Source organism: Callionymus lyra, chromosome 2 (genome assembly GCF_982586985.1).
Source record: "Callionymus lyra chromosome 2, fCalLyr1.hap1.1, whole genome shotgun sequence".
NCBI classification, from domain to species: Eukaryota; Metazoa; Chordata; class Actinopteri; order Syngnathiformes; family Callionymidae; genus Callionymus; species Callionymus lyra.
This window is the reverse complement of record NC_141819.1, coordinates 40,834,256-40,860,977: the sequence shown is the minus strand read 5'-3', so window position 1 is coordinate 40,860,977 and position 26,722 is coordinate 40,834,256. Positions and strand designations below refer to the sequence as shown.

General features: G+C 37.4%; 2 protein-coding genes across 2 annotated transcripts; one reads left to right on the top strand and one right to left on the bottom strand.

The window, feature by feature from the left end:
* Positions 1-77: 77 nt before the first annotated feature.
* Positions 78-3,776, top strand: tmem165 (transmembrane protein 165). The gene is made up of 6 exons (XM_087785250.1): positions 78-361; positions 925-1,150; positions 1,233-1,408; positions 2,205-2,387; positions 2,458-2,563; positions 2,808-3,776. Exons 1-6 carry the CDS (start codon positions 215-217, stop codon positions 2,882-2,884), a joined length of 915 nt encoding a protein of 304 aa, XP_087641376.1. The 5' UTR covers positions 78-214; the 3' UTR covers positions 2,885-3,776.
* A 1,806-nt stretch (positions 3,777-5,582) lies between these two features.
* clocka (clock circadian regulator a) lies at positions 5,583-22,143 on the bottom strand. The gene is given in 22 exon segments (XM_087785249.1): positions 5,583-6,555; positions 7,725-7,905; positions 8,331-8,532; positions 8,535-8,706; positions 8,771-8,920; positions 9,251-9,466; positions 9,553-9,647; positions 9,715-9,859; positions 10,561-10,636; positions 10,807-10,954; positions 11,023-11,129; positions 12,421-12,503; positions 12,833-12,948; positions 13,020-13,133; positions 13,203-13,323; positions 14,287-14,376; positions 14,437-14,528; positions 14,594-14,742; positions 14,832-14,888; positions 15,058-15,144; positions 15,212-15,299; positions 21,884-22,143. Coding segments are annotated over 20 exon segments (2,505 nt in total). The 5' UTR covers positions 15,075-15,144; positions 15,212-15,299; positions 21,884-22,143; the 3' UTR covers positions 5,583-6,381.
* Between the last annotated feature and the right edge of the window lie 4,579 nt (positions 22,144-26,722).

The following is a 26,722-nucleotide window of genomic DNA, read 5'->3' as shown; positions in this document are numbered from 1 at the left end:
ACGTCATCTGCCGACTGACCAATCGTCGTCCTCCCCTGGAGGCCAGTGCGGCAGCATGTTTTCTGACTTCCTCCTTCGGTCGCTCAGTTCGTGACGTGTAATAAGCGAGTGGTTCCCGAAGCGGTACAGGTGGCGAATATATAGTTTGGTTTGTCAATGATTCCAGTTAAAGTTCGGGGATATCGTAGATTTGGTTGTTGTTTAGGTCGTGAGGATGCCTCGCGTGGTCGGCGGCGGAGTGGGACGAGCTGATGGAAGTGTGAGGAGGCTCTTGTTCCTGCTAGCTGCTGTGTTGTTGTTGTCGCTCGGAGTCACTGCTGTTCCCGAAGAGAAACCTGCTCCAGAGAAGCTTCCACAAGAGGTTTGTAAACTCTATGCTTGTTTGTAATCTGAGGTTGTTTTGAGTCGTTGATGGGAACCTATTTCTGACTCCACTTCCTCGAGCTCGTTGCTAATGCTAACGCTGGTGTTCCTGCAGCTAAGCGTTGTTTGAATGTAACTCGTCACCTAGCAAACATTTACCTTCAGTTAACACGGGAACAATGTTGCCGTCAAGTGGTGGATATATACAGGTCAGATTACATGTTGGACACGTATCTGACCTATTTTCTAATTGTCTTCCCCCGTCGCATTGGAGTTTCATAAAATGGGGAAACAATCTGGGTTTGAGATGTGAAGCAGGAGTGGAGAGTTACCTTTTCCTTGGCTGTCGCTGGAGTCCATCAAACCATAAAGAGAGACAAATCAAAAAGTAGATTTAAAACTTTATATATTTAGAAAGGGGTGTGAGAAAAAAACACACTGACTCTTCTTGATTTAAAAATGTGTATATATACTGTATTCAACAATGTACGACATTTAACTGCACTGTATCCACTTTTATTGATTCTGATTATATGTCTAACTTGCATTTAACTCTTACAGAAATCGGTGAGTTCTCGTCCAGAGGGTCCAGCAGTTTCTGAAGATGGCCAAAGTAAAGGAGACCTTGGGTTCATTCACGCCTTCGTGGCCTCCATCTCTGTTATTATTGTCTCCGAGTTGGGAGACAAGACATTCTTTATCGCGGCCATCATGGCCATGCGATACAACCGTCTCACAGTCCTGGCAGGTGCCATGCTGGCCCTCGGACTTATGACGTGTCTGTCTGGTGAGAAGAAGTGCAACGAGACGGCCGGCGTGTTTCTGTTCACTCCTCAATAACCCAAAAATTATGCTTGTTTCATCTCCAGTGCTTTTCGGGTACGCCACCACTGTTATCCCCAGGATCTACACGTACTATGTGTCTACGGCTCTGTTCGCTATTTTTGGTATTCGGATGTTGAGAGAAGGATTGAAAATGAGTCCAGATGAAGGTCAAGAAGAGCTGGAAGAGGTGCAGGCAGAGATTAAGAAAAAGGACGAAGAGGTAGGTTGAAAGTTTGACACAACTAATGCTTGACATTACCCTGTCAACACTTAATATTGTCTTACCCGGAGCACTCTTGATGTGAGTCAAACGAATGCCTTTTCTGTCTGACTTAGAAGTGTAAAGGATCTTGAGCTACAGACTAATTATTAACTTTATAAGGTAATATATCCTAGTTAGCTACAAATTTGACATGAAGACAAATGCTTAACAGATGTTCACAAACTGCACACAGTAACAACCTCTAACAGTGTTGTCGACGAACACAGGAATAGACTTGTGTACTCTTTCTGTGATACTCATCAAGTCTGTTTTTATGTTTCTAGAACCTTTAGACAGTACTAATGTGTTTTATAAAAAAAAAATCAACACATACTTGTATCTTCTTTGAAATGCAGAAAATAATTTGTTTATGCATGAAACATGCTATCTCAACATGTTGTTTTTCTATAAGAAGCAAGTAAAACATGTTTTTTTTTCTTATTACGGGCATTTTATATTTCTTTTTGGTTGGTGAGTGATAGGTTGATGAGGTATCATGATACAGTGTCTTCATTTTGAAAGACCACTAAATATTACTCTCAGTTTGAAAAAAAAAAAATGTTTCTTTGGATTAGTAGATCAGAGACAAGATTATAAATCAGAGAGTACAGCTAGTGGTCTTTCAAATTGAAGACACTCTATCATGATGCCTCATCAACTGTTTCATGAAGCTACGTCTAACTAACAATGCTAGCAGCTCATGTGTTTTGGACATAACTCTCTGATGCATAATTAAGTGGTTTCTTGACAACAGCTGCAGCGTTCCAAAATGGCCAACAGCTCTCCAGATGTGGAGGCTGGCACAGGGGTGGTAACTCCCCAGCGAAAGTGGCACAGCTTCATCTCACCGATCTTCATCCAGGCCCTCACACTCACCTTCCTCGCAGAGTGGGGGGACCGATCACAACTCACCACTATTATTCTGGCAGCACGAGAGGTTTGTTAGCATGTTAGCATGTGCTCCGTTCTTTGTCCTGAAACCCTTTATTTCTCTGGAAAAATCCCAGGACCCGTTTGGAGTTGCTGTGGGTGGAACTCTTGGACACTGTCTGTGCACAGGGCTGGCTGTGATTGGAGGACGGATGATTGCACAGAAGATTTCAGTCAGGACAGGTAACTTCTACTTTTGTTTGACATCAACAGTTGTTTATAATTATTGTCAATATCTACAAAATGGACAGAATACCCTTGTTTAACGAGTTATATGATAGTAAGTCATTCCTTAATCTGTCTGCCGCTTGATCAATGATTGAATAAATGTGATGTTTTTCTGCTTCATCATTAATCTTTGCAAAACTATATTGGTCGTGACACATCATTGTGTAAAGATGACTGACATTTGTGTCTCCCGCCACAGTGACCATCGTTGGAGGAATCGTTTTCCTGGCGTTTGCCTTCTCCGCGCTCTTCATCAGACCAGAAGCTGGATTTTAAATGGATTGTTCCCTCTGTACATATGTTTAAAATCTGGATTACTTTACTCTAGAAAGACTTTAGTTTTAACGTGTCATCACAAGGCTGACACCTGATCCCCCTCCCCCCTCCGAAGCAGTTGTGTTGCCGGGTCTCCTGCTGAGACCCTTCCAAGCCGTGGGAAACTTGGTGTTTATAAAGTCTTTGTAAAACCAAGAATCATTGGATGTTTTGGATTCAGAGGCATTATGGGAGGATATTTTGTCCTACACAGAGAATTTCAGAAGGTTGTAAATGCACAAGGTTGGGCTGACCTCCGACTCATCTCTGAAAGACTCTTCTTTTCTTCTTGGGTTTTAAATGTGAACTATATTAGCAGGTACCGGAGCAATCTCCAGTTACTCCAGGGTCGGTTAGATTCTGTCAGTATTTCAACGATTTAGTTCAGAAGTGACCTCCATGGATCTCGAATTGAATGGTGTGATCATACGTCCCCCCCTTTAATCGAGAATATGACGCCGAGACTGTCCACATGAGCAATACCTCCTCCCTCCTTTAGACGGGTTAACGTTTCCACACTGGTTTTTACAGAGCTCGTGTTCTTGAGGCTTCCATCTTCAGATGTTCTACTTTGGAATCATCATGGCTCAGGTTGAGCATTGCCAGCTAGCCCAACCTTTTATTTAAAGTGTATTTATTTCAATTTGTTGATTTCCTCTTGAAGCAAAAGTACTGTAGAAAACAATCCCAGAGCTCGCTTGAACAAAGCGATGAACATATTTTTGTAAGTGTCTTAAGGAAAACTCTGGTCAATAAATGACTCGAGGAACACCTTTGGAATACTTGGGCTTGTGTTACTGGTTAATTGTACATGCCTGGATATAAAATACTCAATAAAAAGTTTTAAAGTGTTTGTTTTAGTTGTGTAATTTTGTCAACTCTGCTTTCTAGCATTCTTTTTTTCTGCGTGTGATGGATGCGTAATATACAAATGTTCAGCAGGTGGCAGTATTGTACATGCGTTTTTAATAGAACAACATTGCAAAACCACTTGATGAATATAAACACTGCTCAAAAAATATTGGGAACGCTAAATAAACATCCTATATCTGAATGAATGAAATATTCTTAAGTGCTTTGTTCTTTCTGTTGAATGTGCTGACAACACAATCACACAAAAGTTATCACTGGAAATCAAATGTATTAACCCATGGAGGTCTGGATGTGGAGTCACTTAAAATGAAAGTGGAAAAAAACAATACAGGCTGATTCAACTCGATGAGGCGACAGAGGAGGGTCTCCTGAGGGATCTCCTCACAGACCTGGACCAAAACATCTGCCAACTCCTGGACAGCCTGTGGTACAACATGGCTTTGGTGGTGGATAGAGACCTGATGTCCAATTAAATTACGGTCTTGGGAAAAGGAGGTAGCAGTCCTGCTGCTGGGTTGTTGTCCTCCACATTTCCTGATGTACTGGCCTGTCTCCTGGTAGCACCTCTATGCACTGGACACGATTCTGACAGTCACAGCAAACCTTCTTGCCACAGCTCCCATTGATGTGCCATCCTGGATGAACTGCTCTACCCGAGCCACTTGTGTCAGCCAGAATGCATAGGAAGTGAGAAGTGGTCTGTGGTCACCACCTGCAGAACCACTGCTCTATTGGTGGTGTCTTTCTTGTTGCCTATAATTTCCACCTGTTGTCTATTCCATTTGCACAACAGCTGGTTAAATTGTCAGTGTTAATTCCTAAGAGGACAGTTGGAGTTCACAGGAGTGTGATTGACTTGGAGTTACATTGTGTTGTTTCTTCCCTTTATTTTTTTTTGATCAGTGCATTTTAATATAATCTTGAAGCAAAATGAAATTTCCATCTGAAACAAAAGAGACTATTTAGCTTGTAGTTATCGAAACCAATCACGACAGCAAATAATGTATTAATAATAAAATCAGGGGGTTTCGTTTAGGACAATACATAATAATAATTGGTGGTAAATTAATAGTTGAAAGAAGATATATACTGTATTTTTTTATATAATTAAGTCATTAATGAGGAAAACTTTTTTTGTTTAAAGTGTAATGAAATAAATCCAAATAAAATCAGAAACGTATAACAGAATTATAGACAATAGTACTACAGGTGTATGTTCAGACAATTTTCTTGGCGAGTGATGTGTTGATGAGGCTTCATGAAACAGTTGATGAGGTATCATGATAGAGTGTCATTATTTTTAAAAACCACTAGATGTCATTCAGTTTGAAAATTATGTCAGGTTTCACTGAATTAGTAAATCAGAGTCAAAGATTATAAAGCAGAGAGTGACATCTAGTGGTCTTTCAAAATGGAGACACTGTATCATGATACCGGAATAATCGACTGTATCATGAAGCTTCATCAACCCATCACTAGACTTGCACCAAAAATATTAATGAAAAATGTAAATCCACACTAAAATTATAAATAAATAAATTATAAAATATACTTTATTAACCTGTTTTTACATTGAACTTAAACAAAAATAGGGTTATTTTACTTCAGTTTTTTCTTTCAAAATAAAACACCCTTCCGACAACGCCTCACAGAATAAGGATCATATTATGACGTAGGAAGGCGTTGGGACAGGCCTGAGCATTGGATGAGAAGAAGAATGTTTTGTTAACGTCAATGTACTGTATCGAAGAGTTCTTCAGCGTGCTCCTATAAACATGAACAGTCAGATCAGGTGGCTGCTTTATTGATGCATGAATGACAAACACAAGTGTGTCAGAAAAGACAGGAAATCAGTGAACCTACTAAAGGTCACAGGTCAAACGACAGATGCTGCATGCTGATGAGAAAATCATCTTTTAGCCCATTTGTAGTTTCATTCGTTTTAAGTTGACACAGAAGCACAGACATATTTAATATCATGCCTAACAAAGATCTGCCTGCAATAGGGTTCCAAAATAAAGATATGGATAAAGATATTCCACAGGTTTACCGTTTTGATTTAAGACTTTAAACTAATTTATTTTCATCTGTGAAATTAAATTCCAAGACAAATATTGTCCGACTTTAGTTTAGAAAAGTTTATAGCTGCAAATAAAAGACATCATATTTCCTCTTGAGCACCATATAAAATATTTCTTTTTCAGCATATTTACAGAATATATTACACACAATAAGCTGTACAGTAACAGTCCAATCTAAACCACATCATTCAAAAGATTCTGACCCAAAAGAAAAGAGAAGCCATTAGCTTGTCTGCTGGACGTCTTTGACATTCACATGAAGGCGTCTCCGTTTTAACGCCACGGCTTCACATGTTTACATGACGAGGTGAAAAGAGGCAAACTCAACGATCACAGACAGGGTGACGAGGACATCCTGTCAAAGCAGGACATATTTCTCCCCGTTCAAAGACTCAGTCCTCATAAGCTTTGTGCAAATAAATCATTTTGGACAAGCCAGAAACCTCCACTCATTCATCTTAAGAGTCTTTATCAAACTCGGGTTACACCTCCAAGATCCTGTGACTACTGAGGCTGAGCAGCGCAGTGGTCAGCGAGAGCGTCGGTTCTGTGCGGAGCGAGCTGCTGCTGCTTCTGCTGCTGTGGCTGAGCGCTCGTAGCGAACGATCCCTGTTGCTGCAGAGGGAAGGCCGACAAGATCAGCTGAGTAGATTGGTTTCCATGAAGCAACCGTTGAGTCTGAAGTGAGTCAAAAATATGGATTAGTCCAGTGGTTCTTAAACTTAATATACCAGCCAGAATAAAATGTATTTTGTGATTTGCTGCTGCTACTTGTATGTCCAGTGCGCTTTACTGTACGTATGAAAATATACCTGGTCGTTGATAATGCACCTTATAATATGCTGCGCCTTATAGTTCGATAAATAAGGTACTAGATCCCTCTATTTGTCTGTCTCTCCGGCTGATACTAATGTCTTACAGACTATAAAGAGAAACGCAATCAGTTCAAGGGAAATTCAAAATTCAAATATGTTTTTGACAGAATTTCAACCATATTTAATACCTATTAAATAAATATGATTTGTGCATAAGTTAATTTCAGCACTAAAAGTACCATAATCCACCTAAACATACCCTCTTCTCTCTAGGTCTGGTCTGATGAAGCTTCATGAAGCAGTGTCGTTCTTTTCAGAGTCCACTAGATGGCGGTCCCTGCACTATTTTCCTTTGTTTTGAACAACTGTTCTAATGAAACATCACATCATTTTTAAATGATGGCACCACCTACTGACCTCTAAACAACATGACAGTGCTTCATGAAGCTTCACCAGCTCATCACTACTTCTCTCCTCCCCCTCTCGGTTTCTCAGGGGACATTTTGTTTTCAAATGTAATTTTTAAACCAGGGTAACTCTTGGTTACCTCTCTAAAAGAGAAACAACCATGCTGTGTCAAGGACACCTATTAACTGGAGGTCAAATAAAGTTTTAAAATACTTGCCAATTACCTTAATCAACTGTATAATATGAAGGTCCTCTTCTAATATTTACCATGGTTGGCTTTGCTATGCCTAAGGTTTCGATCTTTCTTATTCTTTCTCTGATGTTTTCTTTTTATTTTCTAACCTTAACTATTTTTTCACATTCAACAACATCTTCTCGGTTCAGTTGACTTCAAGTTTATCCCGTTTTGTTCAAGAAGATCCATGGAAATGGATTTGCTAATGAAGATTGTGTCTACTTGGACTTCTTTCAATGAACTTTACAAAAAAGGGGAGGTCAACCTCAAAGTGAGGACAAACAGAAATAAAATGCTTAATCAATAGGAACAAGAGTTTTCAGGAAAAAAATCTATTTACAGCTCAATGAATAACAGATGTATTATGATGTTCTGAACTACAGTTGTACCTGCTGGTCCAGTTGCTGCTGAGTCTGCTGCTGAGAGATGCTGAAGGTCTGTGGCTGACCCTGCTGCGATGCGAACGCCGTCACCATGCCGCCCATAAACATAGTAGTGGGAACCATAACGGCTCCACAAGCCATCTGTCCCGTCACCAGCTTGGTTAACAACTGCGGTGCAGCAGGAAACCTGTCCGTCAAAAAATTCAATACCTTTAAATGTTTTCAGTAGGAGGGCCACATTTGAACATAAAAGTGAGTGGAGGACTTTAACCTCATTATAGTTAAAAGTCAGTAATTTTATTAGTCATTAAAAAAACTATAAAAATATGAAGTTCATTTTCAATCAGTTCAAACGTCAAACCTTCTTCCAGGATGGACAGTAAAACATTTTTTAGTATTTAGGAATTAGCATCGACACTAGCAGCTTTGTGCCTTCACTTGACTCAGGACATTGTCATAAAAAGCTTGAGTTTAGTTTAAAAGTTTGGTAAAAGAAAATTAAATTTGAAAAATGTAGTAACATAGCTAAGACAGCGGGCCATATGCACTACACAAAATGACATCTGGGCTGCACACTCCAGGTTTATATAAAGTTGTTTGAAAACATGATACCTGATCTGAGCTGCTCGGTCCTGGCTAAACGTGGCCACAGCTGGGGTGTTGCGCCCTGAATTCTGGGTCATGCAGTTGGCTATCTGGACCATGCTAGCAGAGCTCTGTTGAGGGATCATCATGGTGTTGTACAGCGACGCTGGACCCTGACTCTGTTGCTGCAGACTGACAGTTGATGTCTGAGATTGAAAATGACACGTTTAGTCAAATCCATCTGAAATGATGGCGAGACTGATGGTCGGACCTGCTGTTGTGTTGAGTTTTGTAGAAGGGCGTTCAGTTGTTGGGCGTTGTTCTGCAGTGACACACCCTGCTGGGCACTACTCACCAGGGTCATGGGGACGTTTAGCCCCACAGCTCCTTTCTGGACCAGCATCTACAACACAGATCCAAATGTCAGCATTATGACTGAAGCAGAACTTTTCTAAGCCAGTTCTGACCTGCAAACTGTGTCCTTGAACCTTCTTCAGCTCTCCCTGGATCTTCCACAGCTCATCCTGCTGCCGCTGAATGTTCTCCTCGATCGCCCTCGTCCGCTGTTCAAGCTGCTCCTTCAGCTGCTGCATCTGGCTGGAGAACTGTGGCATCGTCTAGAAAAGAGATGAATCAAATGTATCCGATTTATAGTGTTTGGCTCTGATCTACTAATTCAATGAAACATGGCATCACTTTTGAACTGAGAGTGACATCTAGTGGTCTTTTTAAATGAATGACATTGTACTTGATACCTCATTAACTGTGAGGATTCATCAACACATTACTAGTTTATCCTATGAGGTACATTTTATAGAAAAAGTGACATAAAAACTATTAACTACTACATTAAAACTTGGATTATGTTACTAACAAGTAATAGTTTAAGTAAGTAAAAGTTGTTAAATAAAAGAAAGGGACCATCAAATTTGTATCCATTACTTCACCTGATTAGTGTGCACTTGTTGTTGTTGTGGCTGTTGTTGTTGTTGTTGTTGCTGTTGTTGTGGCTGTTGTTGCTGTTGTGGCTGTTGCTGTTGCTGTTGCTGTTGCTGTTGCTGTTGCTGTTGCTGTTGCTGTTGCTGCTGCTGTAGATGTTGTTGGAGCGTCTGGGACACCACTGACAGTGTCATGTTCTGGCCCGTGTTTTGAGAAATCAGAGACTGTCATGAGTAAAGCAGACAGTAAGACAAAACCATCTTAGGGAAAGCATCATGCTAAATGATACACTGTGAGCCCCCTGACTGACCTGACAGCCAACAGATCTTCTCTGTGATGGCATCTCAACAGAGGTGACGGACTGGCGCCCTGATGTACTCCTTTCAGTCTGCAGCTTCACCTGTGCTGCTAAGTCAAGTTGAGATTTTTGGTCAGTCTCAAGGACAATGATAACGGATGTGTAAAAGCTTACAGGCAGAGTCGGACACGGCCGTGTGAGAGGATTTTCTTGAGCCCCTGGACGACACCGAGGGAGTCCTGCTGTGGTTGAACCGATCCAAGGCGTCTTTTAAGCTGGAGGTGTTCGTCTGACATTCAGAACCACAATCTTGGGACTGCTGATGAGGGAAAAAAACATTCAAACAAACTGTATTTACAATGCACTAACAGATTATTCTGTGGGTATTAATGCAAGTGCGGAACAAATGATCGAAAGATGTATAAAACCTTTTAAAAAAAAAGCAATGAGCCAGAGAGGAGAATATAATGATCGATTTAAACCGCTTGTATCAGACTCAACCCAGCCCACCAGGTCATTTTAGGTGGCCCACTGGGTGGTTGGTTAATTCTCGTGTTATCTCAGGGTCAAGGGGACCTGGTGACCCAGAAACAACTGTGTTTGTGGTATCCCTTGTGTCTTTGGGTCAAGGTGAACAACCTCCGTGGTGCACTTTGACCTGATGCAAAGAAACTGTTGTTTGTATGTGTACACAGAAAATGAAGGGCGACGGTGTAGATTAATCTAGATTAACGTTCTTGTTGATATTGTGATCTTTGAGGGATATAGATTATGAATGTCAACAATTATACAGAGACTACAGGACGGGAGTACGAACAAAGAGACAATTAGGTCTTCAAGAATAAAAAGATAATATTGCAATCAGACTTATTAAATATACATTTGGTTTGGCCTGCGACTTGGACATCTAAAAATGTTGGCCCCTTGTGTGATTGAGCATGACAACCAATTAAAGAACACAGATCAATATATTTTATATCTTAATTATTCTAAATTAGCACTGACGGAATTAGCCCTCACCTTTTCAGCTGTGGTTTCTGGTGGAGATTCTTTAATGCCAAGATCTCGGCGTTGTTCCGCTCTCACTTCACTGTAACTGATGAAACAGGGCATTAGAACAGTGTCCTGCATCAATCTACTAGATAAATTACTGGATTAAAATCACAATGCAGGTTAAATCTTAAAAGAGTAAAAAAAAAAACATCACATGGAAAAATCACTTAAAACCAATGCATAAAATTGCACAAGATCAGTTCCTCCGTTTACCTGACTACAGTGTGTGTGCAGACAATGAACTCTGGTCTGGAGTTCCACTGGTGGTACGTGATGTAGTAATGCGTCTGAAGCCAAATCCACTGCTGCCCTTTGGTGAGAAATCTGTGATAGCAGGACTTTCCTTTGCCATACTGCATCACTGTGGACAGGCAAAGACCATTATCAGATGACCTTTGACCTCTATGAAGAATCACCGTGTAGACTTACAGTGTTCGTGACACTTGGCGAGTGAGTCCAGGTCGTCCACATGGTAGTAGTCATAACCTGACGTGCCCAGGACTTCAAATGGAAGATAACCGATGATGGGAGGAGCTCTGAACAAACAAGCAACAGAGTGTGTGTGTGTGTGTGTACAACATTTTAAACAATTCACCTTTTAACATAGATGAAGATAAATATGAATATAATAGTAATAAATGCAGAAGTCACTGTGTTTGTATAGTTGTTTTGTTTTTTTCAAAATTGATCTTCGTCTGCTTGGTTCATCATCTGACCATTAACATGCACTGATTCATCCGCCAATGTCAACACGGTGCTGACCGTACACACTGCAGCTTGTTGCTTAGCTGCAGAGCACTCAAGCTAAAAACAGACGAGTGAAGGAGGAGTGAGCTGCTACTGAGGAACAGAGCAAGTAGTGGATGCGGATACAATTAGTTGTGTATTGTTGGAGGTCTAATGACACATACGCAGTAGTTAGAAAAAGTCACTTGAGTATAGTGTATGTCTCATTTTAAGTACAATTGTCAAAAAAGGTGTTTTTTAATAATAAATAATAAAACACCTAAATAACTTTAAAAAAAATGGCTTAATAAACATTTAATTTATAAAGTTTCCAAAAACAAATATGTCTGAATACAAGAAAACTCATTTTTCTCATCCTATTGGCAGATTAATTTTAGCAGCGATTCAGGTGTCATTTGTCATCTTTCATTGTCTTAAAATAAGACAATATCCTGTATTGTCAAGTGTAAGTGATTAAAATGAAGTCATTCAATTGTCACAAGAATGAAAAACTTAGATTTCAGCTATCTTTATAGCTATCTAGCTATAGGAATAAAATGTTAAAATATTGTAGCTACAACTGCCTCTGCTCTGTGTTTTTCATCAATGCTTAGCAAAGATATTAATAAAACTTAATTACTTTTTCCCTAAAAGCTAATTTATGATTTACGGTGATACATGTTTGTTGACTAGGCTTCACATATTTAGATTTTAAACTCTTGTGCATTATTATTTTTCATTCGCTCAAAAATAAACAAAACATTAATTCACAATTAATAAATGTTTGGACCGATTGGTGAAATCTCTCACAATTGTCTTATTGGGGTTGCCGGGCTGAAGGCGAGAGGCAGAGGCACAACTTGGACAAATCCCATATATGGACATACAACCAATTAAATGTTTTTGGACTGTAGAAGTAAACCGGAGTGCCCGGAGTAAACGCATACACAGGGAGATCATATAAACTCTAGGCTGCAGTGCCAGTCGTGCTAACCCTGTTTGGGAATTATCAGAGGTAAAGGTGTGTTTTGATGAAAACTTTATGTAATTTGAATACATGACACACATGTCCACTGATGTGAAAAACAGAGGAAAGTGTACCTGTGGTCCAGAAAGAGAAATTTCCACTCTAAACTGTGTCTTGAAGTAAATTCCTCATTCGTTTCCTCTGCAGTGCACATCTCCTGTATTGAAAATGAAGAGACATATATACATTTATAAAATGAAGAGTAGCTAGACAGAATGAGTCGAGCACAAAAGCACAGTGACTTGCTTAGCAACAGCATCATTTGCATTGATAACTCATCTCTCTGGACCCAAACCTTTGCGTTATCATTGACCTGTTACTGTTTGCTATTCAACAATGTCTGCTGCTTATTTCCAGAGACATTATTGTTCTGTGTTGAAAGTTAAAGAAAAGCTTGGAATACTCAGAATTATTTTTAAATCTAACTCAACAAAATGGTTATTGCTATAAAGGATTTAAAATGTTGCAAGTAAAAGGTGGCCTCACCTTTATAAATTGGGGTTTAGCTAATCTCACTGTCGCTACCAGGCACACTCTGTCTTCAAAAGAGTGCAGCGATCGCTGAATCATTCCATCAAAGCTGTTTCGGCTGTTGATAGGCACTGTAGAGTTGAAAAAATAAAGAATATATTTTATCTTAAAGCCGAAGTTTAAAACATGCTGTACACCATACCATTATTCAAGGACTTAAAGTTCCCACTAAACTTCACATATTCGTACACTGGAGGGTCTGTGTGGTTGACGGTCCCTCGGACCATGTGGCAACAGAACTCAATTTGATTTTTAGCTGTGGAAAGAAATTTAAGTATTTGGTTATAACGCTGAAGACACAAGATGACAACAAAAACGGTAATACTTTTGACATATTCAGACGTCAACAGCTCCCCCTCCATGATGTGAGAAGTCAGAGCCTTGTGGACATCCGAGTGTTCTCCCTTGGGCAGGAAGTTCTGCAGGTTTCGATCCATGAGATCAGACTGTAACACAAAAATTCATAACAAAAACCATGTGACTCGCTTAAAGTTTACATTTTAGAAGAAAAAGAAATTTCAAAACAATGGTTTTGGAAGTACCGGTTTAACATTTTCATGATTAGATTACTTTTGCTAGTTGGTTATTTGGTGGCATTGGATATCAGTTGTTGGGTGAAGAGCTATATTAGTATATGTACTTCTTTGTGAACACCATGTCAAAAGTCTGTGAAAAAAAACGATTAAATTTAATTTGTTAATCATGTCTCATTTCGATTTACTTTGACACTTCCCTTTTGTCCCGCCTGTTGCTGTGCCTCGTCATCAGCGGTGCTTAAACCCACCTCTTCCACGGCAACAGGCATCAGATTGCAGCCTTTTTGTGCTCAAACTGGTCCATGATGCGTTTTAAGTTTACCTTTAGGACGGTGATATGGACACTGGATGCATTTTTCTTATAACTGGAATTTGAATAAACCAGTTGGTATTTTCACTTTTTTGCTATTGTTTTAACTTGAAGTACATTCCAGTCAGATTAAACATGAAATGATAACTATTTTAGCTTCCTCACAAATAGCTGGTTGACCTTTGATGCCTCTTCTGAAAGTGATGAAATCATGTGCGGTTTGTTTCTCTGGGTTATCTTAAAATGTTGACAATGGACAAAAATCGACTAAATCAAAGTTACTTGAGGAAGATGTCACATGCGACCAGCCACTACCCACCTCTGGCACTGGTCGCCAGATAATAATTTGGACTTTTTTGTGGCTATTTTGACTTGTATGACTCCTTGTTAAGTCAGAACTTTTTTCTTTCTTTCGTATGCGTGTTTTCATTTTCACCACTAAATGTTTTTCTTTGCATTTTTAGGGATTATTTTGAACTGTGTTTCAGATTTCATTGTTATTCATGCAGCCTTTCCCAGCAGCTGCATTGTTGTTATGTTTGCCTTGTTCCCAACATACTCACAGGAAGGTGCTCCAGCAAGGATGTGACGCTCTCCGAGACATAAATGATACTACCATCAGTCATAATAACGAGGAAGAATCCATCCAATGCCTGAAACAAAATTATGATATTAGGGTTTTGATCAACACACGGACGTCTCTACTATCTCACCTCCAACATCAGCTGAGTGAACTCTTCATTACCAAGAAAAGGTGGTTTCCAGTCTTGATGGACGTCTTTTGATTCTGACTTTGCAGCGATTTCTGCCGGAGGGGATGAGAAAATGTGAGTGGATCAAATTCAGAAAGTCTGTTGAAGTTTCCCTTACTTTTGTGTTTATGCACAAAGTCAATACTCTTCTGCAGTATAGTTGACTTGTCCATCTTGCCGGTGTCACACTGCAGCATGGTCCCCAGATCTTTGATGAGCCTATTGAACTCATCTCTGCGTAACTTCTCTGAATTGTTTCGAAGCCAACTGTAATCCAAAGTATAAGAAAATAAGTGACAATTCCACATATACTGTCATTATAAAAACGCAAAAATGCCCTTGCTTCAAATACCCACCGTTTTGTTGGCTTGCCATCTTCATCCATTAACCCATCAAACCTGCTGCTCTCGTCCCTGCAGAGAAAATCAGCGGTCTGAGTTTAAATAAATGTATTGTTTGAAATCTCTTAGTCAGGGAAAAGCACAGCACAATGAATAACAATGAGCAACAGTGGCGATGAAATAATTCCTTTTATAAGGCAGAAACCAGACTTGTTGTAAATGGCAAGAAAAAAAAACGTACTGGTCAATGTTCGACATTTTGTTCCTGTTCAAGGTTGCAGTGTTGGGGAGGGGTCTTTTGTCGTGCGGTCGACATCTGTGAACGGACCTTTATTGAGGGAAAACACCTGATCAGGAAATTACTTTTAGATCATTTGATATTCTGAAACACTCACTTTTCTGGCAGTTGCAGGTCGGGCAGACTTGCTTTAAATCCAAGCCTGGCTCAAGAAGGGCTGACGAATTTGCTTTTCCATGGACAGGCTGTTAAGTTATAAGACAAACATTCATGTACATGAAACTACAGAGTATGTTAGTAATTCACAATACAAGAGAGGAATTTAAAAAGTTGAACAAATACTTATATACTTAAAATACAATCATGTATTGAATATCTAAAATGTAAACTTGGGAGAAATTCAACTTTTTTTTATTTTATCCTGGATCTTTCAGAACCAACTCTCAATACTTCAGCCACAAGGGAAAATAATTGAACCTGTTAAGTGATGAATACAATGAAAAGAGAAGCAAGATGCTCAAGTTTCAAATTTAAAAAAAAAAAAAATCTTGAATACTTCATGAGTAAATAAAGACGAGCATAATCACGTGACCCAAAGCCAACAATATCGCTATACTCTGCCTCCTTTCCTTTTGTTTTGGGTATCATTTTTAAATGCTGTACAATGACAATAAAAACTCTTGACTAGTGACCAGTTCTAATTAACTACCAACAACTTGGAATTTAAATGTGTTTTTTAAAAGTACATTGATTGATAAAAACGATAAGTCAGTCATAACTCTATCTAATGGATCTCATATTGGGGCTCTTTTTGGAGGCAAGTGTACTAGAACACTCATATACAATATTTAAACTTAATTTAAGAGAACTTTATAACTTTTTTGTAGAAGAATCCGTCAGTGGCTTAATTGTTTGTTTGTTTTTTACAATATGCCGGCTGTCGTGTATCTGTCCCACTAGTCCAACTCTCCATATGCAGAGATTTGCAATAGCTAGTCCAATAAAAAGGAAGCCTGCAGAGTCTCTGTAGCCCAATTATTAAAGAAATTCACTTTTGAATCTGTTTTCTGGGACATCCTTTGGTTGCCTATATTAAATTAAATTTCATGTTTAAATCGTTAAATCAATACTAAAAAATGCTTCCACCGCACAACATACATGAAATAACATATTTTTATTAACCTATAATTGCACATTAAAATAAGACCTTTCGTTATTAGGTTACCAACAAATATGCAAATCATCCATTAATGCACAAGTTAACATGCTAATTTTCTCTTGCAAAGATCCCAACATGAAAGAAAATGGACCATCATTCCCAAAAGGATAACTATTTTAAATAATAAGACCTCATAGATGCTGACTACAAGAAATTCAATGCAGTGGATATTTTGTATTGGAACAGAAATATAAATCAAAATTGAGAAAAACACTAGAGCTTTGTGTTCACAGATGAATTCAGTGGACTTTTTATTGGAATGAGAATTAAAAGTATTTAAACTAGAGCTTTGCTTCTGCAGCAAAGACAATCATTTGCTCAAGTGTATACGGATGATAAGACCTGGAAAGAGATGATTAAACATTTGAAATAGTTAATGAATTATTGTTAGACTATCCTACTTAACACACCTAGTTGTAATTGATGATCATTTGCGAAAACAACCATGTCAACATTAGATGTAGAAACTGTGATAAGAACGATATCTCAGAAGGTAAAAGGTGAGACGCTGTGACGGCGATTAGCATTGGAACATTGTGTAGCTGAGAAAGCAGCGCTTGTATAACTGTGATGTCATGTGCTTGACTAGCCCGCTGAACCAATGACCTACTTTCTGTCTCCACCATTATAATCACAGCCACACAGGACTCACCAACAAGACAAAAAGACGACTGCAGATTTAATTTGGGTTTTTTGGGTTAAGTGGATTATTGACAAACCCAAGTTGTATTTGAGTGGGGGAGACTTGAAAATAAAGACAGCTAATAGCCTGAAGGTGTGGAGTAAAAATAGCCCACATTCTCTGTCAGCTGGTGATCTCTTCATCATGCACACATCAGCACACATCCAGAGTGATGGCTTTATCTACATTGTAACAGGTGGACATTTGGCATTGCAACACGTAGCCACATGCGAATCACTAACACCACTGACGATTGACTAGATGCTCCCTCTTAATAGATTTCTAACAAGCTCTTGCACACCCATCCCTGCAATGTGTCAACAAGAGACAAGAAGACGTGGATAAGTGGTCAACATTTTAAATATTCATCATGCGAATTATGGTTGTTATTAGGGCTGGTTTTCGATCAAGGATCTTCGATACCAGTACTGATACCGCTACCTTCTCTTCACTACCGGTTCCTGAATTATACCAATTTTACAAGATCAATTCTAACAAAAAGAAAATAACATTAGACATAGAACATCCACACATAAGAAATATAAATCTAAACAGTACACATTATCAAGTTTCAGGTGTGGATACTGGTTGGTTTAATACACGGCTCTACCAAGGTCAGTGCTACAAAATAAGTTCTACTAGTTCTTAATAAACAATAAAATACTATTAATAGAGGTGAGCATTTTCAGACTCAATGGCAAATCTGATTGGTTGAGTGCTTTGACTAGCAAATCAGTCACCCCACTCCAAAAAAATAAATATAAATATATATTTTTATTTAATAAAACAGCCTGTATTAGACATTTATCAAAGCTGAAACACTTCACATAAGATGTGTGTGCATTTTGTAAGAATTGATATAGTAAAATTGGTATCATATGGTATAGGAACCGGTTTCAACGTTTTTGATTACTAGTTACTACCCAGTCCTATTCCCATCAAACTTAATTTATACTGGATATTTGCGTACTTCAGAAATATTAAAAAAATCGGTCTGTTGTTGCAATTATTACTGAACGATGATCTATGGTGATATAGCAACATTGGTGTTCTACTGAATTAACCTAAAAACACTGACACATGAGAAGAGCGGATTTGTCAACCATGAGTGAACGCAGGTGTCTCATCACAGACCAAAGCCTTTTGCAGATTTATCTAAACGGTCATCCGGTTTTTGTCATAAGCCAATAATAGCCAAAAACCTCCCCACAGGAAGTCACCAATCAACTAGAAATATCAACAGACTACGATTTATATCAAATGTTAGACAAAATGTCAAACACCAACAAATACTGCTGCTGTTCAGCTATTTATGTTTCACCTTTTCAAAGCAGTGCCCACTGCCAACATTACAAAGAAGTAGTTGTTTTTATTATTCCATACCATGTTTGACTGAGTGGAATGCTTGAGTGCGTAGGAGCGGTATTTGGCACAACCTTTCCATTGGCTTCAAATCCCAGTAGATCACAAACACAGCCAAGAATCTTCAATAATGCCAAGTGGGTCAGTGAAGTTCAGAAGGAAAGCAAGTACTAAAACATGGCTTAAGCTTCTTTTTTTCTTTTTAATCATGGCTACAAGTCCCAGGTTTTGGTTGTGTAAATTTAAAATTAACTGCAAATTAGAAGCAGATGAGACATTTAAAATAAATAAACATGAAGACAACTCATGTCAAGAAACATACTTGACCCATAATATAAAATATATACAATTATATTAGATGAAGTTTTAAGAAATATAGTGCAGAAATTACGAGATATCAAGTTATGGTGTTAGATTGTTTTAAAAACTAAAAACAAATAGAGGAATAACTACTTTATATTAGGGCGGACGATGAATTGCATTTGCAATATAGTTAGAAAAACGTGATTTACATATGGCGAAGGTTACGATTTCATTTAATTATTCATTTATTAATATGTTTAGTTGACTTATGGCCCACCATATAGTGACTTGACTCTCAAGCAGCAACAAGCTTTATATTTTAACTGTGTATTGTTTGTGATTGTTAAAGCGCTTTATATGACCCTGGTCTAGAAAGGCGCTCTAGAAATAACCATTAGTTACTTACAATATGATATTTTGAGATACTGTCGAAACTTGACTGTGGTGTTGCAGAATTTACAGAGCACATGGCTCTAGTCCTAATGGGTTTAATTTGTTTAGGAGGACATAGTGAATGCTGCCATCTAGTTCAATTACAACACAAACAAGAAAAAGAGCTGGTAATAGGTAGAACTTTATTGATCCCTCAGGAGGTCTCCTTCGGGAAATTGTTAAAAAAAAAAAATCTTATTATTTATATTTCCAAGACATTTAATTGATTTAAAGACATTAAAGAACTTTGGTAAAAATAAAAAAATAAAAATAATAATAATAATAATAATAATAATCAGAAAGCCAAAACAAAACCTAAATAAATCAATGCAGTTCTGTCGAACACTGCTAGTGTGTACTACATCCTGATGAGTGCAATAGAGGTCCAAGATCAATTGTAGGAGACACTCAAACAAACACATTAATTGCCCTTTAAAAAGACATGTTTACACACGCAAGGGCGTGTAAAACATTTAAAATATTTTTCCATTGCTTTTATTGTCCTGCTCAACAACCAAAGGACATATGTTTTCGAGGCATTGGAAGAACCATGTTTTACCTGCTTATCCAGTCAGAAAATGTCTCATAGCCAATGCAGATTTACCACGATATTGAACGTACAGTATGGTTAAGAAAAATGTACAGGAAGCATCAATGATGAGTGAGTATGTTCTCTGAGAAATATGCAGCACTAAGGTGCACAACAACTAATATTAACATTTAACCGCGTGGTTGTAGAACTAGTTCAGAGCTGAAAGACAAGGGAATATGAACAAACAGTGAATGCTGGTTTAACCTTCCCGGACAGTAAAACTGATCTAAAGTTAGCCGGAGAAGCTCTGTTGGACGAGATACAGAACACCCTTCTGCGCAGTGGGAGTAATGGGAACCAAACCATTATTCATTTATAAACAGACCCTTTATTTACTGACAAAATGAAAGTCAAGGCAAACAAATGAAACATTTCCCCCCATAGTTTAGTCCAAAATTACTGCAGACTAAGAAAACTAAGCTAGATGCTTTTGCTTAGACATATCAGCCTTTCGGCAAACATGCAACTTAATAAGAAATAATACAAGTGGTGGCTGACAATATTTAAATGCAAACAAAAAGAACTGCAACAAGGGCAGTAAGGAGGTTGGGAAGTGTTGCAGTTTTGATCCCAAATCAAAGAGTGATTTAAATAATAATTATAAATTATAAATAATTATTTAAAATATGTTACTAGCTAATAGAATCAAGGTCAACAATGGGTCAGCTCTGTTACCATGTGTTCCAATATTTGCATCATCCATTTGAGTGAAGATATTTACAATGCAAAATAGTTTATCCTGCAAAAAAGATAATCTGTTGAAAAATAAGGTTGTACAGTCTAAAACGTTTCACTGTTGTAATGTTTATTTTTAATTTACAAATTGAAAAACGTTTTATTATAATATATTTTTATAAAATTTAAACATGTCAAATTGAATGGGCGTAAATGCATTTAGAGACAGACATGGTTTAAGTTGGCAGGGAGAGGGGGACAACAGGTAAGATCTATCCGATCCTACATTACAATGACCAAAAAAACATTTTAGTGGTAGGAGAAAGCCACAATATACGGAGGGATATCATATCAATAAACAGTACCTGTGTCAGTCTGATGCATCTTATCTATAGGCCTGTCCCCTTTTGTGTGTCTGTAGGTATCTGTATAATGACTTATATACTCTCATACCACTGAACAAAATATTTTAAAACCTAGCATGCAGACTGCTGACTTTCAGTGTTGTTTTAAAGGGGAAAGGTCAACTCGATCAACTTAACGGTAAAATTAGTCATTAAATATGTGTAAATTAAGCATTAAATATATCAAAGTTTAATAAAATTTAAACCATAGACATGAAATACTAATAAAAGACATTTTAGGAATGTCTGCTGCTTTTGTTAATTGTAACAACAACTTGTAGTAAATTATAATATGTCCAATTTGGATGAAGAAAACATTTTTGTCTACCGACCTCTCAGTGAAGGTTTTAAAGTGGAAGTCAAAGGTCGACTCCATCAGCTTAAGTGATAGAAAGAACAAGAGAGGAAAAAGACCAACATGAAAATTTGAATACGTCCAATTTTGGGATGATTTAGAACACCCTTCCAGAGATTGTAAGGTCTGTAATTCACTGAAGGGTTTGTTTTTTTCCTCCTACCCCACTTAAAATTGGATAATTTGGTTTCAATATTATTTTTTTATTTCAGGGAAACGGGTATTTCAGCAAGTAAATGTTGTTGTTTTTTAATTATTGTCAAGATGATTTTACTGGCTGGTTTATGGATGAATCAATTACATGAATACATTTTAAGGTTAGTTCTTAAGAAAGCAAGTCTGAAAAGTCCATTTTGAACAGAAGCTTCACTGTAAAATGACAAACCCAATAAGATAGTATCGGGAACGAAATGTATTTATGTCCATCAAGTATAACAAGTATATTTACTGGTAAATAACATCAACTGTTCCTGTTCCACAACGTAAACACGATCTATGGCGCTGGTGTTTTGACACTTCTCTGCAAGACAGGTGCATCGTCACAACTGTGCAAATTGTTATCGCAATAAATTTGCTTCAGGAATAAGAGGATTTGAGAAGGTATTAAAGGATATGTCCAATTTTAAAATACGAGGAGAAAAGGCATGTTTTTCGATGAAAAGTACACCGTGATCCCAACAGTGGAAAAGTCATCGTGAACCGATCAACCTCCGCGCAGCAGCTCCACTGACTTCACTGATGGTTGCTAACTTGCTAACTAGCTTACGCGTTAAAAACAAAGAAAACACGACTTTTACAGACTCACCTCGGGGGGCGACAGCCACCGCCACGGCTCGGGGGACGCGATGCGAGTGAAATCCGCGGGTATTCCAGGTGCCAGACGACTTGAAGAACAAGACACTGCTCTGCGGTTCATGCGAGTGACAACCTACTTTTAGCCGCAGCTAACCGGCGGCTAACAGTTGTTGCTGTGTTAGATAAGAATGTGGGTCACCAGGGCTCTGGACGCGCTCCTGACACGCTGCCGTGTGTACGCGCGCGGAGGAGACTCCAGCTCTCCAGGCAGTACAAATGTCAGCAGAAGTGTCAGCCTGCCCCCGGTCTCTCTTAAAGAGCCATGCCCACTGTGCACAGACCGCTTGAAAGCGCGGGACACATGGGGGCCCTTGAACTTGATCCATGTGTGGCCCGCATACATGTATTGCCCTTCAAAAATAATTCAGTGAATATTTTTTGGGAAAAGGTGCTTTTACAGCAGATACAAGTTATTCAAAATACAATAAAATAATAATTTTAGCTTGATTTAATAAGTTTCGCTGACATTTTGCTTGATTGTCCCTTTATTAAATGTGGCCCCTGAGTTCATTGTGTTGCCCTCTGGCCCAGAGTGACACAGCATACTGTGTTTGGCCCCCTTGATCATGCACAAGTTATCAATTCATTGAAATAAACACTAGTGGGTTATCGGGGGTCCATGCTGGGTTCAACAGACGTTGTTTTTTTTAACAAAATGTTTAACAGATTTATAAAGAATAGCATTTTATTTTAAGTTTCAAACCATAGTATAGGTATCTTAAGACCAGATCTAGGCACACGTGGCCCCCATTAGGTCAGAAACTTGCAATTGTACTTTCATTTTTGTTATTCATTACCAGTTCAACTACATATATGATTATTTTAGTGTTGGGCTTCATATGTGATATGGCAGGCCTTGAGTTTGACACATACTTACTTCCATGTGTCTCACAGTTGAAATAATACTATACAGTAAAAGGGGAGATGAAATAGGTGTATCACAGCATCCAATGAGAAACAGTGGCACAAACTAGATTCCGTGTGAGCGATCTTCTATAGTGACAGGCTAGGAGATAGGAGAATTAAGGGAATGGAGAGGGAGAGAGGAACAGAAGTGAGGTCAGCGAAGAGAGAAGAGAGGCTACTTAGTTTCCATACTTGCTGCATGGCCAGGAACTCTTGAGCCAGGGATCAGGCGTACAACATCACAAATTGGTTGCTCTGGGGTGGGATGAGTTTTCTCTCTAGTTTGAAAACGGACTTGACCATGGACTAAAATAACACCCTCTAAAAGCTTCATTGTTAGTATGATATGTACCTCTGTATCTCTTCATAATGTCTCTTTGTTTAAATGAGCCATTCATCATCACCATATAACTAATCACTATGGTAACAGCACACTTCTTTAGTATTCTTACTGGCGTCTAATTCTGCCATCTACCGTCAAGAAGAGCAATTGCAATACATTTATAGTTGTGAATTTCACTAGCAAAAAGCGTTGAAAACTTGCCAAACAAATTATATATGTGTGTGTTTGGTGTGTGCGTGCGTGCACGCGAAAATCCTTGTGTGTGCGTGTGTGTGAATATAAGACATGTGACAGACTTGTCTTTTATGAAGACATAAAAGATAAGACATTATATAAGATGAATCCGGTTTTAAGATATAATTCACATTATTATAATCATATAAATTCAACTCAAACTTATCTAACGAAAGGAAAGTGGCTATTATTATTACTAATACTATGAGGCATTGTTTAAAAAAAATGTTATTCTCTTATATATTATTATAATCATATTGTTAATAAAAAAAAACAGCCTAATAAATGAAAAGTTGTTGTTATTATAGTATTTAATTTCTTACCTTAATACTGCTCATATTATATTTTAATATCATATTGTAAATAAAAAACAACCAATGACTGGTGGTATTATGACATTATATTGTTTCTTTACATTTATTTTTAATTTCATATTTTTTACTATTACGACCATAAAATAAAGAAAAAAAAAACTGAAAACTGAATAAAAAAAGTGGTTAATATTGTCATATTAGATTGTTTTTATATGTAAATTCACATTATATTATATTAATATAAACATATTATAAACATAAAACCCAACTAATAAATTTGAAGTGTGCTGTCCAGGGGGTCCCTCGCCTCTTGCCTGTAGAAACTGGGAAGGCTCCAGCCTCCCCGCGACTCATAAGGAATTAAGAAAATTCAATGAAATGAATGAATGAACTATACTAGTCAAATATTGTATTATTATTAACACTTTTAACCAAGAAACAACTAGAAAGTGGTTATTACCTTACCTTACCTTACCTTACATTATTATTATCATACGTTTTGGTTGTTACTCCTTTTTATATCTATAACTATACCGATTCTAAAATGTTTATGTTTTATAACAACATTTTAATCAGGGGTGATTTTATAACCCAAACAAAATGAACAAGACCAAGTAAAATCTGAACAAGATTATTTTAATTATTCTTTATATACATTGAGACAGTATACAGTGGTGACAGGTGGGCTATGACCATCATGAATCAGATCCAGTTGGTCGCTGCTCAATAATCATATTCGAGAGATCGTCTTCCGTTCCGTGGCTGAAACCACAAACCAACAAACAAAAAAGGTTACAAAATGACCATCGCATAACATCAGAATATCCATACTCGATAAAGGAAGTATCCTCTGCTCTGGATTCCAGCTGGACCTTGAAGTTCATCCTGCACAAAGACATTTGACTTAACCTCCAGTTAACGGATGGATGTTGTTATTTTGCTTCAGTTTTCTCCAAAGTTGACTCCATTTGTTTTGCGGCCACAAGTGCTTTTAGTGGATATGAGTGCTTCACAACATTGAGGGATACGTTTACTTGTCAGCTGCAGTAATTTTAGATCATAATTACTCCTGGCTTAGGAAAGAACAACTAATGTTGACTGTACTCGTACAGAGGGTAGTTGTCTGTGCATTACTATATGTGAGCAAATGGAAGTCATGAAAGAGTGGCACACAAAGACTCGCTTTTTTCTACATGTATGCGGAGATTATATACATGCCTCATTCCAATCATTATCAAACAAGATGCTTTTATTAAATTGAAATGTTGATATTTCAGCATGTTTGCTTGATAATTCATGAAGAAAATATAGATATTTTTTACTATAAACTGCAGTGAGCGTTTTCAGCGTTTTAGAACATTCAACGGAGGATGCATGTCAACCGTCTAATAGATTCTAACAGACAATAATAACACACATCAAAAAGGAAAGTGCAACATACAGTCAGCTGTCTTTATTTCATGTTGGGATGTAAAATAGCTAATTGCTATGTTTTATATAATCAATTTAATCGTTAACATTATAATCGTTTAATACATTTGTTATAATAATTATTGCATAATATTTTTTTAATTTTAATGATTCCTGTGGCATTTTAATTTATTGATTCATTTTGGTATTATTATAATTATTATTGACCAACACAAATCAGAAGAAACACGTATGTATACAAGGTAGGGTTTAATTTAAAAAAAATTCACACAAAATATTGCAGTTTGAAGGATTTTGAGGACATGTCTATTCTTGTTTTTTTTATATATATATGTCTGCATTATGCAACATGTGCCACTTAAATATATATACGGTTAATGTAGCAACATATGGCGCTTTCAAGATTTAAAAGTTGCATGAATGCATTTAAAGCTGTTTTCTTTCGGTTCTGATAACGGCAGGTCTCATATCAAGTAAATAGGTATTTAACAATACAAAGTAGGAAACTAAAATGTTTTTATGTCCAAGTTATAATGTATCTAAGAGAGGAAACTAAGAAATCATGATAAGTCAGTTCAGAGTAATTTTTTGATTACCCTTCTGTTCTTTTCTCTCCCTATAAATTCCTGCAAAAACAAAAAAATCCCTTTTTAACGTTTAAAAGTAAATAAATTTACAACAAAATGATGAAAAAAAACATACCTTCGACCTTCGAACCATCATCATCACGCACAGTTCTCGAAAAAAATCTGATGCCTGGCAAAGTTGGTATGATAAGGAAAAAGAAAATAAATCACATACCTACCTTAAATAGATTTAAGGTTACAAACCCTGCTTTAAATTAAATTCAAACTCACCAATAATGTCTGGTCTGCCAAGAGGTACGATGAACACACTGCATTTATCTGTGGAGCAGCACACCATGATGGAAAGAAACACACAAACATTGATTTCAAAGTGTGCATGACGTCAATGCTGATACCTGACTGAGAAGTTCTCGCTTGGATGTTGTGTCTTGTCGTTCAGCAGCAAGTCCTTTCATTTCAAAAATAAATATTACAAAATACAGATTTAGATGCAGCAAATTGTAAATTACAGTGTGCAATGCAATGCACATCGAGCTGCTGAGTAAAATGTTAATGACCGATAACTGATCACTGGGTTTATCATTTTGTTTTAATTTTTTTACTTGATGTACAATTGATGACAGAAAAGCCACCAAGCTTAATAATAAACATCTTACAATATAAAAAATGTACACGTAAACATGGTGACATATGACCAACGATTATTATACTTGTTTAGCACAAAATAATCCAGAACTTCAAGCATTCATTAACACAGTAACTTCAATATTAATATCGAATATTTTATTTATTTCTCAACTTAACTTAAGTCCCTGTTTTTCATTTTAATTAACAATAAGATTTAAAAATAAATAATGAAAAAAGGGAAAAAAACAACTTTTTGTTTAACATTCCTGTCAAGTTGTTATTTTCACATTAAGTACAATTTCATAAATTGCGTTTTTTTTATGTAATAAAGAAAACGTCCACAAAAT

Coding starts and splice junctions, on each gene's coding strand:
- tmem165 (XM_087785250.1), top strand. CDS start 215: ATGCCTCGCGTGGTCGGCGGCGGAGTGGGACGAGCTGATGGAAGTGTG. Junction 362..924: donor CAGAGAAGCTTCCACAAGAG/GTTTGTAAACTC, acceptor TAACTCTTACAG/AAATCGGTGAGTTCTCGTCC. Junction 2,564..2,807: donor GAAGATTTCAGTCAGGACAG/GTAACTTCTACT, acceptor CTCCCGCCACAG/TGACCATCGTTGGAGGAATC.